The 20323-nt window shown below is 33.7% G+C and overlaps 2 protein-coding genes across 2 annotated transcripts; both read left to right on the top strand.

Moving 5' to 3' along the window:
- The first annotated feature begins 5039 nt into the window (after positions 1-5039).
- On the top strand, positions 5040-7929 carry LOC131040313 (subtilisin-like protease SBT3). The gene is made up of 3 exons (XM_057973204.2): positions 5040-5724; positions 6156-6621; positions 6714-7929. Exons 1-3 carry the CDS (start codon positions 5040-5042, stop codon positions 7927-7929), a joined length of 2367 nt encoding a protein of 788 aa, XP_057829187.2.
- Positions 7930-19153: 11224 nt separating this feature from the next.
- On the top strand, positions 19154-19639 carry LOC131875234 (pentatricopeptide repeat-containing protein At3g29230-like). The gene has a single exon (XM_059219303.1). The coding sequence runs from the start codon at positions 19154-19156 to the stop codon at positions 19637-19639; it is 486 nt and encodes a 161-aa protein (XP_059075286.1).
- Positions 19640-20323: the final 684 nt, after the last annotated feature.

The raw sequence follows: 20323 nt of genomic DNA, 5'->3' as shown, positions 1-20323 counted from the left end.
ATTGGATTCAGTTAATTCCAAGCTTTATAGGCCTATTATGGCCATAATATAGATTTATATATACTGAATGTATATAGAAAAATATCTATATATACATATTTATATATAGATATATGTATATATTTTCATATATATATATGCATATTTACTCAGATTTATATAGGTAAATAGACTTATATATACATACTCATTCAAATTCAGCTTCACCTGAGCTATCCTCAAAATAAGCTCATCTATGAACATTAAATGCTCGTCATCTATGAACATTAAATGCTCATTAGTTCAATAGGACCTGGGTCTTTCTGGAAGTTTTTCATTTCCCCTTGAGCATTTTCATATTAGTAAAGCAATTATGTCATGAAAGGCTCTGTGTTTGAATTTAAATCTATGATGGATTGCAACTCACCCCGTTTCTATGCAGAATTAGTTATGGAAGACTGCTTCATGATTGAATATTGAGTTTATCCCATAACCCCCTTCAGTGGTTTTGAGCAATGACCATGCTTTATGATTATGGAATTTCTTTGTGGCTAACATCTTGAGATTTTATGATATAATAGGGTGATAATCCTGGCAGGTTTGATCAATTGTGAGGTCTAATTAAGCCGGCTTGAATATCTAATGCAGTTTGATCTTTGTTGGTTTTTACTAACATCATTTTGAAAGATGTCATGAGTATCTTGTGCAGCTTAGGGGTTAGGGCCTTCTCCATTCATTCATTTCAGGTAAAGATAGGGTTGTCGCTCACAAGAGAGGGGGTCACCCGTAGAGAAGGGTATTAGGCTGCTCATATAATTTGCGATGGTTTTCCAATGCTCTCCTCAAGACCATCCTGGACATTGGGCCCAATGATACCTACATCATCTTCATTATTGTAACCTATATCTTGTATATTTTCTGATCCATTAATGGATCTGGGCTAGATCGAAGGTTTTCTTTCCTCCATTCTTTCCTACTGATGCCCACACTAAATGGAGGTGTAACTATAATTATTTTTTTAATTAATAAAAAATCTTTGGCTTCGACCTTTTATCGATAAAAAAAAAGAGAAGAAAATAAATTAAATTAAACTAAAAAATAATAATAAAATGTTTTTTCCATTTCAGGCATTTAAGTGTCACAAACACGTCAAATTAAATGCTTCTAGTTTTTGTGAATGAACGTTTAGTATCCATATGTGAATATAAGTATAATTTAGCCTTCGACATAATAATAAATTTCTTCTCATTGATAGTCACACTATATGGTCCAATAAATTTTTTTAAATGATTAAAATTTGAAAAAGGATCAAATTCAGACCTTACATCCACTATCTTTCCACTTTCTATCCACCTATGTAGCAAAAATAAGTTGGGACTAACCAACACACTCTAAGCTTTGACCTGCTTAGGAGGCTTGTGTGGGCCCTCCTAGGTGAACATAATTTTTTTAAAGGGACTCTAACATTGATCCTTGACTCAAAGCCTCGATTGAAAGTAAGATCGATAGAAGTTAGAACGAACCATCAAACAAAAACACCAATACTGGATGTGTAAAAAATTATTTAGTTGTTCCTTTTATTGGTTCAAGTTCCTAGAGAATGAATTATAAGAATAGGAACATCAAATGTAAATGGGTTGGAACATTGAATAAGAGATAATGTATTTTCTAAAAAGTGAAGGAAGAAAGGCACATGTGGTAGGGTACGAAGTTGTTGGTCCTACATAATGGTAATTTGGAGAAATATCTTGATAGGCAGATATTTGTTGATGTTTGATTGGGATTATATGATAGTTTTCAACTCTTGTAGGTATGTATTTGTATTTATTTGAATCTATAATTAATTTTGGAATGTTTACATGCCTAAACAAGGTTGTAATGTTTTTCTTTATTATGAAGAAAATTATATTATTGTTGTTGTTCACTGTATGTGTTTGTTGGTTGATTGTTGCATGATTTGGGCTTATGCCCAAGCTTCACAACATCACAATCCTTGGAAAGAGTCTTAAAGTTAAGATAAAACCATATTCATCACTCTATCAAGTTAAATCTAAGTCATTTAATTGACCAAAGTTAATCATGCAGTGATGTCTATCCAACAAGTGAGAATTTGATTTTTTCTCTATAAAAACTAGACTTGTTCAAAGGAAGATTAAGAAAATTCTTTGAGGTGAATTCTAATATCCTGGACCAAAACCACTATCTTATGGGTCTTTGTAATATTCAATGATCTAAATTCTAAGTAATTTATGTATTAGAGGTTGTTCCTTGAATTGATCATAATAAATCTTAGAGTCCCTTCATAAAAATAATTTCTTTATTAAGACTATCCTTCAAGACCAGCTTCCTTTATATTATTGAAACCTATTTTTATACTAACTCCTAACCATTAGTTCCTCAATAAAATTATTTACCATGGGTATCTTAGAAAAAAATCCCTAGTGGACATATGTCCCCAAGAGGAAAGAATCCTTAGCTAGAGTGCTAAGTCAAGACAAAACTCTATTCATTATTCCATCAAATAAAATCTAAGTAACTAATTGAACAAACTCAATCATGCATTGATGTCTATCCTCTAAGTGGGAATTCGACTATTGTCCCTATAGAAAACTAGAATTCAAATTATGTTAAGTTAAAATTACAAGGAGCCTCACATCCACTAGGAGTTTTAGCAATACATAAGTCTCAAATTTTAAACATGAGATCTTGAGTAGAACCAAATTTATAAATACCCAAATCTATAGGAAAATTTTAAATACATTCACATGTCAAGATTGAAATTGAGTGCTATAATAATTTGAAAATTTCAAGGATGCTTATGTCCATGGTATGCTATTTTCTTAATGTCATAACATTCTTGGAACTAAAAGCCTACACATGTATTTGTGGAAATCAGTAGTGGATCTTCTAACTATTGATGCCCCATTTGAATCTATATCCATTGATCTATTAGAGTTAACCTTCAAATACATGTGTAAATAGATAGATGAGGATTGTAAGCTAACTGCTAGTACGTTCAAAATTAAGTGCACAAATTACTCAAAGTTAGTAGACTTCTTAGGTTGGTGAAACCTAGAGATAAATCCTTTAAGTTCCAAATCCAAGCTCCCAAATAAATTAGAATTGATAATATGTGTGTGCCTAATAATTAGTGCATGCCATATGTTTGTATTGAACTTATCCGTAAGAAAACAAAATTCAAATATTAAACTTAAAATGCAAGTGTGTCAAATAAGCTTGGAATTTCATGAATGTGATAATGTACTAATTAGAGTTGGTCACATGTTCCCATATTGAGTCTATTAAAATATAATTAGTGCATGAAATATGTTTGTATTGAACTTATCCCTAAGAAAACAAAAATTAAATATTAAACTTAAGATAGAAGCGTGTCTGAAATTTCATGAATGTGATAATGTACCAATTAGAGTTGGTCATGTGTTTCCATATTGATTCTATTAAAACTTGATGGTTCAAACTGTATTAAATCTTTTCTTCAGGCCCATCTCTTAGATGTCACCTTATTTTAAGGAAAAATAAAAGAATTTTTTGGACCCATACATGAATGCCTAAGCTCAATGTTATTGTCAAACCCACGAAGTCAAGTATGTTGATCCAAGAGAAGTTTTGAATGAATTTGCTATAAGGATTTATTGATTTTGAAAGACTACATTCCTTCATATTATATTGGATAAAACTTAAAGAGTTTAATAAAATAATTATTCTATTTTTTTTAATTATATGCATCTAAATGAAAGAAACTTAAAAAAACTAACTATACATAAAAATATCATATATCTTACAAACCAATCAATTATGACTATTTGTCATACAAAAGTATATACAAGCTTGAAATATTGTCCAATAAATTTAAGATAGCACTTCTAAAAGTCAAAATTTCCTTATCAAATTGCATGTTCAATCATATCTTTTTCCTTGACCAAATCTAAGAGAACAAAATCTAGCCTATCATCTAGTTGATAAACTATACCAATGTAAGTGAAGACAAGATTTTGATCTTACACTAAAAATAGAATATGTTTATATTGAAACAAAAAATATAAATTTTTTTTATAAAAATAAATTGTTCAATTATTAGAACTAGGATATATTAGATAAAATTGAGACTTTTTTAGATTGCAAAAAAACTCATTGATATCTGCATGAATTTTAAGATATATTATCTACAACTACACTACTCTAAAAGCAGATGAAGGTACACCATCTGCAAAATCTCTATCATTCATAGTGTTGTTCCAAAGCTCCCATTTTCTCACAGGCTATGAGGATGCTGGATGCCGTTGCAGGCTCTGGTTTTACGCCTGCCAATCGCATTAATTTTAAGGTTCTTGAAATCTCTTCAACAAACACATACAGTGCATATCCTGCAATCATATCATTTGTTGAGACCACATTTCTTTTATGCAATTGTTTCAACGAGCAGTTCACATGGGTTGTCTTTGTGCTCACACGTCTACCAGAGCATTTTCAACTATGAATCTAACAATAATCAGCCTTCAATTACGTTTTGATGGATGTCCATACCATGTTCCAAGGCTCCCATTTTGGCGCAGGCCGAGAATACCAGCGTATGTGAAAACTGTACCTGCCCATATGAAAAATGTTGGGTCAGAAGCCTGCATATGGCAAAAACAGTTTAAAAAAACAAAGTTTACGCGGGCTAAGGCAAACGGAGTAAGGGGAAGGAGGGCCCACACCAGCCACCTAAGGTGTGCTGGTTTAGCCCAGCCGCAAAAATATCCTTCAACTCGATCCTGATAAAGGAAATATCCTTCAAGTCGATCCTTATAAACAAAATATCCTTTCCAAGTCATATGCACCCATGTCGCAAAAATATCCTCTTTGAAGTAGATCTTGATAAAGACAATTCTCTGCTTTTCCGCGGGAAAATGTCCTTAAAGTCGATCGAAATGAACCCATTACATCAAATGATCTAATACAAAACTTCTCACATTGCCTCAAAAAGCAGCGTTCTGTAAAGCCAAAAGTTCTCTACTTACATATGAATACCTGTGAACTTCTTTTGCCGTGAAGAGTAAATGGGTATGAGGGGAGAGATTGTTAGTGCATGCATTACAGTAGCTGCCATGATAATGGCAGTCTGTGCAGGCACTGAGGATGCAGAAAAGCCCTACATAGTCCACATGGACAAATCTCAAATGCCACCCACATTTCTCACCCATCATCACTGGTACAAATCAGTCATGTCATCTGCTATGGACGTGGAGCGACATGCTGACATGGACAGAAAATTGGTATACACGTACGACCATGCTATGCATGGCTTCGGGGCAATGCTGACGTCGGCGGAGTTGGAGGCGGTGAAAAAACTTCCAGGCTACGTGGAAAGCTACGAGGACACTGGCAGTGCGAAGATGGTGGAGACAAAAGAGTTTAAGCAACGATGGGAATGGGTGCCACCCTCCAATGAGAGGATTCGTTATGGGAGGAGGCTCCAAACCACTTATTCATATAAATTCTTGGGTCTCTCTGAAAAGGAGGGGTTGTGGCCACAGTCGCAGTTCGGTGACTCGAATGGCGTTATTGTTGGTATTATTGACTCTGGTATTTGGCCTGAGAGCCCAAGTTTTGTTGGGGATGGTATGGGTCCAGTTCCAAAAAAATGGAAGGGCATTTGTCAACGTGGCGAAGATTGGAAAGCCAATCTTTGTAACAGGAAACTTATTGGGGCTCGCTATTTCAACAGGGGTTTCGTTGCACAAGGTAATGTTATAAATGAGTTTTTCTTTTGGGACCGATCTAAAGATTTTGTGAGTTGTTTGTTAATTTTGTGATTGGATCCATCACTAAAAAGGTTTATGGGGTTTCTTAGTGAAGTAAGGATTTCGTTATGCTAGGTAGTGCTAAAAAACAAATCTTCTCCCTTTTGAAAGGGCTCAGAATAACCAATGAGTTTGTTAATTTGGTGTTCAAATCTATTGTTAAATTAACAGAAGGATTATTGATTGTTTACTTTCAAATCTCTTTTCTAGCATAGTTAATAATATTCAAGATGTTCTCTTCAATATCTTAATGCTGATGTTTTTCTAGCCTACTTTTAAGTTTAATGTTGATTCTTTTATAACTATCCCATTATCAACAAAAATATGTTTTCTATTTCTTAATTGTCGAGCTCTAAGTATTGGTTATGATAGGTCATAAGCTTAATGAAAAGGATTTCAACTCAACACGAGACTTTTATGGCCATGGCACATTCATAGCCTCCGTCGTAGGAGCCCAGGCTTTCGCTGGAGCCAACGTTTTTGGCCTTGGAACCGGTGTTGCCAAGGGAGTAGCACCACATGTACGTCTGGCAATATACAAGGTTATATGGCATGACACTACCTCTAGCATCGAAATTATTACAGATTTAGATATTATACGTGCCATGGATCAAGCTTTAGCAGATGGAGTGGACATCATCTCAATCTCACTTGGGGTAGCGTCCTCTGACTACAAACAAAATCCTGTTGCAATTTCCGCCTTGAAAGCAGCACAAGATGGAGTGCTTGTGGTTGCTGCCGCAAGTAACGATGGTCCTAACCCCGGCACAGTAAAAAATGACGCTCCATGGTTGCTCACAGTGGGGGCAAGCACCATCAACAGAGCATTTCAAGCCAGGTAAGGAATTTCTTTCTCTCACTAAAGATTTAATACTATGTTGTTAATAATGCATCTAGTTTCTTACATGCGAAATTTATTTTTATTGTCAGGATCACCTTGGGCGATGGTCTAGTTATTGATGGCACCTCCTTGTATACACCAAAGTTCTCCACTCCAAAAATAACATTCGTCAATGGTAACGAATGTGCAGAGAATACACTGGACCCCTTTTATATAACAGGCAATATTCTCTTTTGTCATGACAGCAATGACGTCAGTGTGGCTACACGTGTGCATGTGGCCAAGACTACTGGAGCAATCGCTGCCATTATTGCCTACAATGATGCATTAAACCTGCCATTAGAAACCTACTCAATGCCAGTTGTGTTTGTAAATAGAGAGCAGTCACATGACATAGTGAAATACTTCGGCCTTGTACATACTCCAAAAGCCAGCTTGCAATTCGTAGTAACACAGCTTGGGTACGCTCCAGCACCAAGGCTAATCACGAATTCAGGAGTTGGGCCAGCCCCCATTTTCCCAGAGATCCTAAAACCTGACTTGTTGGGCCCTGGCGTTGATATAATTGGCGCTTGTGCAAGTCCAGACCGAAAAAGTGCATGCTTCACGATTGGTTCTGGCACATCAATAGCCACTCCACACGTGGCAGGCGTAGCAGCACTGCTTAAGGCAGTGCATCCAGATTGGAGCCCAGCAGCCATAAAGTCGGCTATGATGACATCAGCACGGGCAATAGACAACACGGGCCAGCTCATCGCCTCCACAGACTTGTCAGCACCGGAATTGAGCCCCCTTGATTATGGTTGCGGCAGTGTTAGCCCCCAATCAGCATCCAATCCAGGACTCGTCTATGACATGGGCTACAAGGATTATGTGAATTATCTCTGCTTGACGAAGAGGACAAGCGGTACTATCTGTAGACATGAGAACGGTTCCCAATATGACCTCAACCTTCCATCTTTTACTGCAAATTTCCTTGCATCGACAAGAGCAGGGTTCAAGCAAGTGAGGAGTTTTAAGAGAGTTGTAACAAATTTTGGAGGAGGGGGAGATGGTGTCTATGATTCCAATGCATATATGGGTCCAAGAATAAATGTAACAGTGACACCTAAAACTCTGGTTTTTAACCAGACTTATCAAAAGCTGAGTTTCACGCTGCAAATGGAATTGATTGGGCCTGTCCAAGTGACAGATAAAGTTATTGATGGGGTTTTGTTATGGTCTGATGCGACAGAAAATGGAGTGGATCATGAAGTTTATAGCCCACTAGTTGCAGTTTTCCCTGATAATTATAACAAAGGATAAACACTCATTCTCCTACTTTCAAGCTTTCATAAGGAAGGCTATTTTATGATATTTTTAAATTTCTGCCATATATCAATTTGTCTTGTTTTCTACTATATAAGACCGATTATCTCTTTGGCTTGATTTTTGCCATACAAGATTGATTATCTCTTTGCCTTGCTATCCTTGGCAATATACGATGGAGTATAAGTAATTGAGAATGCATCTCTTATGGAGCCATAATATAATGGACTTCTGTAACTATGCTTTCTCTATTTATTTCGAGATTGAAATAGGTTTGTATTATTACACCTGATTTAGTTCACAGTAAAATTGAACAACAACTTAACAACATTTTTATAGGCACCACAACAATGATTAAGAAAATTTTAAGAAATATGTCAGATCCTCTCCTGCCTACACTTATCTCCTTACCTTTCTCCTTCTCTCCATCTCCCTATCTTCACATCTATCCCTCCCTCATTCCATATGTATCACACTATTTATCTCTTTATTTCTATAACCGCTCATTTTCTCTTGTCATATATCTCTCTCTCTCATTCTCTCTCTTTCTCTCTATCTCCCCATCTATATCTCTATTTCTATTTCTCTTTATGTTTTCTCTCTCACTCCCTCATTTCCCCTCTCTTATAACTCTTTATATATCTATCTCTTTATCTCCCTATCTCAACACTTATATTTCTCTCTATCTCTCCCTCTACATATCTTTATCTCTATCTATTCTCCTCCTCTAAAGACAGGGACTAATAAAATCACATTATTACCCTACCCTACTTATAAGATCCCCTATCCATAACAGTTTTACTAGAAGGGATTTAATAGCATGTAAAGCTAGCCCCTTAAATTAATATGAAAAGGTTGTATACTTATCTAAATACCATTAAACTTATCTCTTCTCTACATCTACTTAAACATTTTTCCTGTGTATGTACATAAAGATATATTGTCAAGATACTGAAGACATTTCTTTTAGCAAATAAAACAAATAAAGACGACTGCATCCTTGCTACACTAACAAATGTACATCTTAAAGTACTCATCGGCATTCATTAATGAATATTTACATTAATATTATGATAATGAATATAAGTTTGATAAGCTTCCACTCCTTTTTACATTCCAACTCTCTGCAATAGATTTAATGAATAAATGAGAATGTGCATGTTCATAAGAATATTGAAGTGTATGCTACGTGTTGCAGAAATTTACCTCTTAGGTTGGAGAGATTGGTGCTGGAAACAAAAAAATAAAAAAAATAAAAAATTAGAAAAAAATATAACACATAACTAAAGCCATATTACTTTGTTTAACATTGGTTATGTGAGGATTTCTCTTTTATATTATTTTCACTATGTATGGTAATAATAAAATGAATGCTTTACATAACGACACATCTGTGTATGAGAAGTATTAACTTTTCTAGCCGACCATAGATGACTAAATACAGGCAGGATTGCCTATCTTTATAAGTACATAAATAAATTGAAATGAAGCGGAGAAAATACTTCTGATAATGGCATAGTAAAGGTTTAATCCTGTAGCGATACAACAACATTAAAATATATGAGTATTCATAGAAAAGAAAAGATTGTGACTTTCTAAGACAGTGTAACTTTTCTATGCCTCAGCTTCTTCATGCACCTTGCCCAACTGATAACACGCGTTAACTCGGTTCAGAATTCTATCCTGGAAAAGAATCCACTCCTCCATTCTGGTTGTGTGATGGTAAATGAAACTATAGAAAATGAAGTCATGGTGTGGTCAAGATAAAGGTATGTATGCAACAATATAGCTGCTCAAATCTTGGCCAATGAAAACCCCAAGCTCCTCTATCTATAGACGCCACCCAAACCTGTAGGAGAGAGACCCACATACCCACATAGATACAAGAATTTTCTCCTCCTTCAAGCTTCCATATTTTCAAATCTTCTTCCACTCCCAATCCTAAATGTTAAAAATAAATAAAATTGAATAATAAAGAATAAATCATAAATATCTAAAATGAATGGTTTCAAGGTATTCCATGTCACACATAAACACATGGAATACCACATGGGTTTTGTCAAATTCTTTACATATCATTGGTCAAATCTTTTATGAAAAATAATTGGTCAAACCACTATTCCACATCTATTAATATTACTCTTTTAAATGATATAGTATACTTACTATATTCATTCACCCCTTCAAATCATGACTTAAAGGAATACCTTACTCTTAGGAGTCCAACAATGTATAAACTATTAAAAAATTTAACATTTTTTGCCACTTCTAAAATTGGATAAAATTACAAATTTAGATTTGTCTAATTTATATAATATGAAAAAGATATTACACAAATACTTGAGACGATAAAAATTATAAACATGGTATATTATCAAGACACAAAAACCATAACTAATCATGAGGCTTAAATTATAAATTTTAATCATAGTTAAAATTCACATTGTTCACAATGTGAAGTGGTTATATGATAAGGTCTTGATGATTCTTTTGTTCTTCTATTGGTAGTCAATAAATCCATACATATAGCTAAAACAAAATGTAGTTATTTATTATATTTATCATTGATTCAATTAAATTCACAACCATTAGAAATATAATTCAAGATAAAATCAAACATCAATGACATAAATTATCAACCTCATAGATTAGTATGTTCATATTTTGTATATTAACATTATAAAAATAAATAATATCTAATTCTAATATTAAACTTGTAAAATAAAATATTCTCATTTAATCAACATTTTATAATTTAATAAATTAAATTTAGAATCCATTGAACCAAAACATTATCATGTGTAATCTCATTATAACAAAAAAAAAGAAGAAAACTAATAAATCACTTCATCCATAAATCATGTAGTTTACTCCTAAAATCAAAATCACTATTCATGTTTAAACTAGTTTATCTCTCATAACCTAATGATATTTTGTCAATGAAACTCAAAATCTTTTCATATAATTCTCCAAAAAAAAAGACACATGGCTTCATCATAATTTTTTTCTCTCCTCTTTACTTGCCTAAAATTTTGCATATGAATTTTATTTGTAAAAAATATTATCAATAATTGCATTTACAAAATAATTTAAGAAGATTGCATAAAAATAAGCAGCCGTTTGACCAAAGGGGCCACCTGCTCCACAAATTGCTCCTTTAAAAGTTGAGCAACTGCTGCTAGCCAAAATAAACTAAGCAGCAGCATGGGGACATGCCCTTATAGAGTTGTATAATGCCAACCTATACAGAACAAAACTGAAACAACATATTAACGTCTATATTAGAGAGAACACATGCTACAAAAGGAATCCATACTGTACAAATCGATATATACATAATTTTACAAAAGGTCACAGACAAAACATGTAATTATTTAATTTTAGTCTTGGTATAACTAATCTATAAACATTAGAGATGCCATGTAAATATCGTCACTGCAGAAAAGAAGGCAATGGTAGCACATCCAGCTGCTATACGTATTCTAACTATCTCCCTCCTCATACCCATTTACTCCACGCGACAAAACAAGCTCACAGGAATTCATATAAAACTATTTGGGTTCTTCTGTCGTTAAAAATTCAGGCTTGAACTTGAAAGCTGTCATTCTTTAAAAATTGTCTTCCACAGGCGTAAACAATGAGTAGTGTAGTACTGATTACACTGAACAAATAGATTGAACATAATAAAACTCATAAAATAGCATTCCCCATACAATCTTTTGCTTGAACATAGGAGGCAATTTTTTGCTTGCTCATACAATACTTATAGAACACAAACAGAACTTGATTCAAACATTATCAGAGAGCATAAAAATCAATCTGTTAAAAATGGGTAAACACATAGATGATCGATCTAAACAGTAGAATCATTTAATTTAGCCGATAGGCTATTCCTCTCCAGAATGCCATCGGAAACATGGAAAAGGTGTTGACGGGACGGAAATCGCTTAATAGGAAGGCATGATAGATATAGAAAAGGTGTTGACGGGAAAGAAATCGCTTAATAGGAAGGCATGATAGATATAGAAATTTGCTTGTAGGGCATTGTGTTTAGGTGGAAAGAATTCTTTATAATCTTATTTATGTTCATTTAATGAAACAACTTTTTGAAAGTAGAAAGTTGTATTTTAATTATAATTTAAAATGTTTTTTTTAATATTTATTATTATTATTTTATTATGTTGATATTATTATTATTTATTTATAAACATACATTTTTATTTTGTATTGTTATGCAAGAGGCCTAACTTACAATGGCAGCAACAATAGAAGGTTAGCATGATGGAATATTCCGTGTAAGAAAAAAGAAGCAGCAACGATGGAATATTCCGTGTAAGAAAAAAGAACTCCTTCGCATTCCTACCATTACAAATATATGGAATAGGGAGTGAAATAGGAAGCCTATTCATATCTATCTAATTCAACACTAACCCCATGTCCCCATGCTACTGCTTAAGTGCAATTTCTGCTTAAAATTAATCAGCTAGAATGTTTCCATGTAATTTTTTAATTTAGAAGAAATGATAAATTGGAATCTTTTTCTATTTTGGTGGAGTACCTATTGTTTAGGGATTAGAAATAAGATATGAAAGAAAGGAGGCTGAAAATAAACAGCTGCTAACCAAAATAAGCTAAACAATCGCATGGAAACATACCCTAAAAATTTGGAGATTGTTACACGACAAATAGTGGTGAGCGTTTCATGCACATTAATGGGGCAGCAAGGATAGTGGAAGAGAAACGTTTCATCCCTATCTGCAACAAAAATATTGGAAGACGATCTCTAGTAATGAAATAATTGTGTTCCTCTATCTCTACTTTGCAACCTGGACAAAGATCCAAATACAGATCACAGTCATCGCATTATTGATAAGAAGGATTTCAATATTTGTTTTAAATCTAGATTATGTTTCTCTATCGGAATTAAGCAGTGTATTTTTAGTAGGTTGAAGTGCATCATAATCGTGCTTTCCGTCAAGTTGTTATTTACTCTGCTGCATAATTCGGGGTATGCTTCCTTTGATCTATTATTTACTCTGCCTTTCTCGTATTTGTTGAAGGTTTCTGAAGATTTTTAACTCCTGTAAATTACGTGGATGGCAGAACTTGTATGATGCAACTTCGGCACCAATGGTGATTTCAAGAATTTCCATTTCCATTTTATTCTACAAGATCTAATTTCTCTGCAGATTTGACATTGGGCACAATTTTTTTGATTTTGTGAAGACATTAATTCTTATTTTTCTTAGTTTTCTAATGCATTCTAGGTGTATTTTCCTACTTTTTTCAGATATATGAGCCCCAAGACTCTCTTTTATGCAGTAGTTATGACCCTTTATGCATATAGTAAAATTTTGGAAATCTCATTATTAGCAAGCATCGTAATTTAGGAAAATGTCTTAAAAGTTTCTTCAAGATCAATGACAAGAGCTCCTAACATGCATCTTCTTGTCTTAAATAATTGTCTGAGGTAAGTTATTGTCAAATTTCTGCACCTAACATATATAATTCCAGATGATCTGTGTCTCTGCATTTCTATGGCCCTACATTTTATTCAATGAACTTGGTTGCAGGTTCTTGGAAATAATATATAAGTATCAATCATAGCCTTTTCCAATGCAGTTGAGACAACCTTGAACCCTACCACAAAATATTAATGTAGTTAAACATCACATCATCCTTTAAGAGAAAAATGGGGCATTGTGATACAGTTTGTAAGAAAACCATTGTAAAATGATTCCTATTCACATAAGATTGTTTTTCAACATAAGATATTGTTTTTTATTTTTTCCCAGTTCACACCAGGACATGCAAACATAAATATGAAGGCACTTAAATTCATATGTTTGCAAATATCTGATTGCTGGAAAAAGGATATTGGTGTTGAGGAATGAGGAATTCCTATCCAGCTCGGTAAAAGTTTAAATGGCCAGTAAGCTATATGTCTTTCTTGAAATCTCTTATTTTTCCCTAATCTAAATATGTTTTTTTATCTTGTAACCTAGTAAATTTTTTTTGTGTTGCTAAAACCTTTATTGTGATCTAAACTTCACATAAGATACATTTCTCTTTCACAGGTCTTAATGGCAAAGTTGTTTTGTTGCTTGCAACAAAGAAGGCTTAGAGATTCACACCAAACAAGGGATTTTCACTTTTACATTTTTAAATGATATATATGATTTAGTTTATGGTCAGAATAAGAGTACAATTTGTCTTGTTGATATAGGAAGGTTTTAAATAAATTGTATTGGTGCTCTTTAAAATGTTCTTTATTGTAAAATTTCATGAATTTTTAAATGCATTGAATTCATGTAAATCTAATTGAAGCCAACATTTTTAGAATTTTTAGATTTGTTATTTTGAGAATATTTATCAATAGAAAACATTTAAAGCTATAATTAAAGATGCAACTTTCTATTTTATCTGAGTTTTTTCCTTCTACAAACATAAACATGCTTTTCAAGAACTTTTTTCATCTTGGAATGGTGTCTTAAGGAAAGTTTCTATATCTATTCCCAATGGATATGAATAACAATTATAATTTTTTTTTAGAATAGATATGTATAGATGGATTGATTGACACCATTGAAAATTTTAAATATAAAATATAATGTTTCTAAATGCAAAAAATCAAAGTTACATGCACACATGTAGATATATAATATTTCTAAATTCAAAAAATCAAAATTACATGAATGCACAAATATTTCAAAAATAATATATAATTTTTAATTTCCAATGTAGCCAAATCAAAAATTATTTATATATTTCTATTGAAAATAAAATAATAATATTTCTAAATTTAAAAAAAATCCATATTAGATTCTACCAAATTTCGTCGCGTAACCCGTGCCCTAAGATTTTGAAGGCAGTTAGATTTGCTATTTCCAACTCCGCATTGGATGATTCTACCAAACTTCATCTTCTTCCTTCTAAGGAAGTGACCCCACGTATATATGGGGTCCCAAAAATTCACAAAGCCAACATTCCTTTGAGACCCATTGTTGATACCATTGGGTCTTTGGCTTACAAGTTAGCCTCTTTTCTTGCCAAATTAATCTCTCTTCTTGTTGGTAACTCCAACTCCTTCATCAAAGATTCCAACCAATTTATCCAGTTTATCAAGGACACCAAGTTGGACACTCAAGACACTCTTGTGAGCTTCGATGTGGTGTCCCTCTTCACCAAGGTCCCTATTCTAGACTCCATCGAGATTGTCAAGCATAAGGTCAATGAGGAGATCACCTCTTTGGTGGAACTTTGCTTAAGGTCAACCTTCTTCTCCTTCCAAGGCGTTATCTATGAACAGGTTGATGGAGTAGCCATGGGCTCCCCTCTCTCACCAGTTATAGCCAACTTATTCATGGAAAATTTTGAGGAGGTGGCCTTACATTATTTCCCCCTCAAGCCAAAATGGTGGAAATGATATATGGATGACACCAGTGTCTGTTGGCCACACGACTTGAACATGTTAGACGAGTTTCATGCTCACCTCAACAACGTTTCTCCTTCTATTGCCTTCACCAAAAAACTTGAATGCAACAACCAATTACCTTTTCTTGATATCTTAATCTATAAAAATCCTAATGGATCCCTTGGTCGTTAGGTGTTTCACAAAACTACCCACACTGACTTATATCTTCATTCAGCTTCTCATCACCACCCTAGCCAAAAAGTTGGGATCCTCAAAACCCTGGCTTTAAGATCCCATCAGATTTGTGACGAGGATAACTTAGATCAAGAGCTCTCCCATCTTCATCAAGTCTTCAAATGGAAAGGCTACTCGAACAAGTAGATCACTAGGGCCTTCCTCCAAGCCAAATCTCATTTCCTTTCCATCTCTGATCTCTTGCCCTCTCTGCCATCTTAGGCCTTGTTTGTCTCTCTCCCTTATGTTGAAGGCATATCACACAAGATCTCAAAAATACTTGTGAAAAAAGGTCTACGTTGTGCCTTCAAACTTGTTTCCACCATTAAGAGGCATGCCCCCCCGCTTAAGGATACTAGGGATGCCTTTTTAGAGTCAAGTGTCTACAAGATTGTATGCTCCTATGGAACCCCTTACATTGGAGAAACAGGTTGTTCGTTCATGACTAGAATAAAAGAGCATAGTGTTGATATTAAGCATGAACGTGCCCTCAAATCAGCCTTAGCTGAGCATTTCTCAACTATGAAACATCATATTTGTTTGGAGAACACTCAGATATTGTGTAGGGAGAACAACTTTTTCAAGAGGAAATTTAAAGAGGCAATTGCTATTATTCATCACCCCTCCAATCTTAATAGCGATGATGGGTTAAACCTCAGTATCTCGTGTCACCCTCTACTTTCTATCCTCCAGTATCATCCTCACCCCCCGCCTTGACTTCTCCCTCTCTTTCTATTTCCTTTGAGTGTCTCCCACTCCCCATTTGGTTTATTTGCATATTTGTATATATTTAAATATATAAACGTATATAGATATATACATACACACACACACACACACACACACACACACACACACACACACACACACACACACACACACACACACACACACACACATATATACATATATATATATATATGTATATATATATGTATATATATATATATATGTATATATATATATATATGTATATATATATGTATATATATATGTATATATATAGGCATATGTGTGTATGTACATTCATATATATATATATATATATATATATATATATCCCAACCTAAAGGTGATTCTTCACTCTATGCAAGTATGTACCCAAAACCCCAATTTCAAGTTAAGCATTTTTATAGGTAATAATCTCACTTAATATATTATATGAATATAATGGGTAAGGTGAATTCAATAGTTTTAGTGAAATGGTGACTGACTACTCCTATTAGGAATGATAGGGGAAAAACACATGAGTTCAAGGGAAAAAAAATCAAGAGGGAGTTCAAGTGGAAATCGCTGCAGGTAGTCCTAAGAGGAAATTTCATATTAGATACCCATCTCAAAGACTACAAGCTATAAGATCTTATAGAAAGAATTAATGAGCTGATTACCACTGAAGAAATGAAAAATCTTGGAAAGAGTGTGTTAATGAGAGTGGCAAGGTTTCCTATAGCAGTCGAAGTGCAAGAATTAGTGCAACAATATCTGTGGAATTATGACCTAGAGTAGCGAGTTGTGATTAAAGGCAATCAAATATATGCCAACCTCACCCCAATAAGTATTGTAGAAGTCTTTGGGATCAATAGACCCAAGATGGTCACTATCATGACTAAACACAATCTGTCAAAGACTTCTTTAAGTTCAAAGTCACATGTGAAAAAATCATCATAGAAGATTGAGTTAAGAGAAAGAAGGGCAAGTTGATATTTAAATTGTGCAAGCTTCTGATTAGAGTGGATTTCCACCCAAATATATACAAAGCAATAAATTTTTTGATTTAGGTGGTTGGGTTGAAAGTAAGTGGATAGTTTGAAGGTTGGATGCTCTCATTAATCCAGATTATTAGAGGAAATAAAGGTCTTTTTGACTGGACGCAATTCATTAGTGATTCAATTCATAGAATTGTAGCATAACTAGCTATGAATTTTTGCATGGCATCGTATGTGACCTATGCATGAGTAGTCAAAGCAAATATTCAAGGTTTAAATATAATAGGAGTTTTGGGTAATGGACTTGGGAATAATTTAGTATATTAAATTATCCCCAACTTACCATGGAACCATCATATCTTAGCTATAGGGAAGTAAATGATTTCTTTGTGATGTTGATAACTCAAGAGCTAGAAGGAACAATGGATACAATACACATTCTTTTGTATGAGTGCATATTTATTTGATCATATCTGCAAAGGTCACTTTTAAAAAATAAAATAGAAGTTAACTGGATTAAACTATTGCATGATAAGTATGGCAGTGCTTTGAATTATCTATACTTTTATAGAGTATTTAGTATTTTGGAGATATTGAAGTAGTGGATTACATTGAATATCTTTAGATGAAGATTTCTTGATATACACATTTTAAAATCATTCTTTATTTTTTCTTCAGGAAGAACTCTAGCTAGCATTGTTTAGGTTTGCCTCAAAAGAGAGCTTGTTTGCAAACAAAGTAAGTGCATATGTGCTGGTTTTTTTTCTTTCCAAAGAAATTGTTTTACTAAAAAGTGACAATAAACAAGGGAGACAGAAATAAGAAGCATTCAATATGCTAAGTACTCTAATGCCTTGAAATATCACCATACTAAGTACTCAATTTTTAAGCACATAGAGAAAATATGATTGGAATACCCCATTAGATTATCCAAAGTTAGAAAACTTGACTTGGCAACCTAAAACTTTGTCAAGAAATAAAATTTCAAAAAAAAATTACACCCTTCCATTTTAGCCTTCAGATCCATGCTTTAGTTTTTGGAATCAATTTTGTTTCATTCAAGTTTTTTGTTTTTGTAACAACAAATATTAATTAGCAACAGATTTTGCATTTGAAATTAGATTTTTAGTAAGATTGCAGAATCACGATACCTTAATATATTATAATTGCCAAAAATGTCCCAAATAATCAAATTGAGTTCGGTGTTAGTTATTTATTGATGTAGTCATCATATGCACATTATTTTTGTAGTTAGTCAACCATCGATTATGCAGTGATAATTAGGTATATAACAGTTGCACTAAACTGATCCTACATGAAGTAAAAGGAATCTTAGATTGGTTATGCAAAGATTTATAAGTCTGGAGGAGATATAAAAGGCTAACATGACTGAAATGGAAGTGTTTTCCAACTAAATAGAATTGTGAGCAGAGAAAGGACTGCTTGTGACCAATGAAAGAACCCATGCTACTATTGGAATGTGCAAACCTTGACACCCGCACTTTCTCAAGAATTGCTTAGTAATTATTTACTCTATTAATCGAATGGGTTCTAAACAAATTGAAATCCAGATATGCTAGGGCCCACTTTTCTCCTCCATTAAATCTATCAATGGGAAAGAACTAGAAAACTTAGACAACGACTGTGAGAAGGAGCTAAATACAAGGAAAAAATAAACAAGACAAAAATCTGATCCTAGGGTCAACAAGTTTATAATGGAATAAGATAAATTTGAGAAGAACTCACCCAGAGATGAAGGATGTATAGACAGGTACCTTAAAAAAATCAATTCCAAAATAAGAGCATACTTCTAGCCTATGCCAAAATAAGAGCTTTAGAATAGGGTATTAACATCCATCAGAGCATAATGGAAAGAGAGTTTTTATCAGATGTTGTAGTTGCAAATGCCCTGCTAGAAATGTACGCAAAATGCAGAAGCATACACAAGGCACACGAACTGTTTGGGAAAATTTCTCAAAGGGATGTGGTCTCTTGGAATACAATGATTATAGGATATGCACAAATTAGTGCTCTTGACAAGGCTATAATATTTTTTGAAGAGATGGCTCAGCCAAATGTCATCTCATGGAATGTCATGGTTGTAGGATATGCACAATGTGGGTTTGTCGTAAAGGCCTTGGAGACATTTAAGAAAATGCAATCAACAGGTTTAAAGCCAAATTTTGCAATGTTTGTAAGCATCCTCCTAGGAAATGCCATAGTGGGAGCTTTAGAATGGGATATGGGCATCCATCAAAGCATAGTTAAATGTGGGTATATGTCAGATTTTACAATTGCAAGTTCCTTGGTAGATATGTATGCAAAATGTGGAAGCATACGCAAGGCTTGTTAATATTTGATCCACTTTCAAGGAATGGCATTTGTGCCAAGGGATGAATGGGCTAAGGCTTGTTGATGTCTCTTATCCTTGCTCCATAGCGAGTGGGAGGAGAAATGTAGAGTCTATGTTTATATATCTCAAACTTCAAAGGGTATCTTTCAACCACCAATTCCTTCTATTGAAACAATGGTTTAATTATAAGTTGTTAATATTGTACTAAGGTTGCTAATGGTATTTGGGGATGCTTTAGAAATCAGTTGAGTGATGTGTACTATAAAGACTTGTAGGTTTTGATGTTTTCTAATGTCCTCTTTGCTATATTTCATGAAGACTAATAAAGAGACCATTTACTGAGAATGCAATTTTATTTGTTGTCAAATATTATAGTTCCTACTAATTTTCTGCCAACAGGATGAATAAAAATTGAAAAAAAAAATAGCCAATTCGGTTTTCTCTTGAAAATTAACCATTTCATTTATCTGTGAGATTTTGTATTTAAAATTCAAGCTTCATGAAACTCAATAAATGCATTAATAAAGATCCATTATGAAAAAAAAAATAGCCAATTCGGTTTGCTCTTGATAATAGATAGGTGGAAGGTCTTTGTTGTAGTGGTTCCATCAATTTGACAACAAATGATCCTCTAGATAAAGTTTTGATAACTTTACCTTCCTTCTATACATGGTTGTCATATAC

This window comes from Cryptomeria japonica, chromosome 4 (assembly GCF_030272615.1).
Source record: "Cryptomeria japonica chromosome 4, Sugi_1.0, whole genome shotgun sequence".
NCBI classification, from domain to species: domain Eukaryota; kingdom Viridiplantae; phylum Streptophyta; class Pinopsida; order Cupressales; family Cupressaceae; genus Cryptomeria; species Cryptomeria japonica.
Note: the sequence above shows the minus strand (reverse complement) of the source record. Positions and strands in the feature narration are given on the sequence as shown.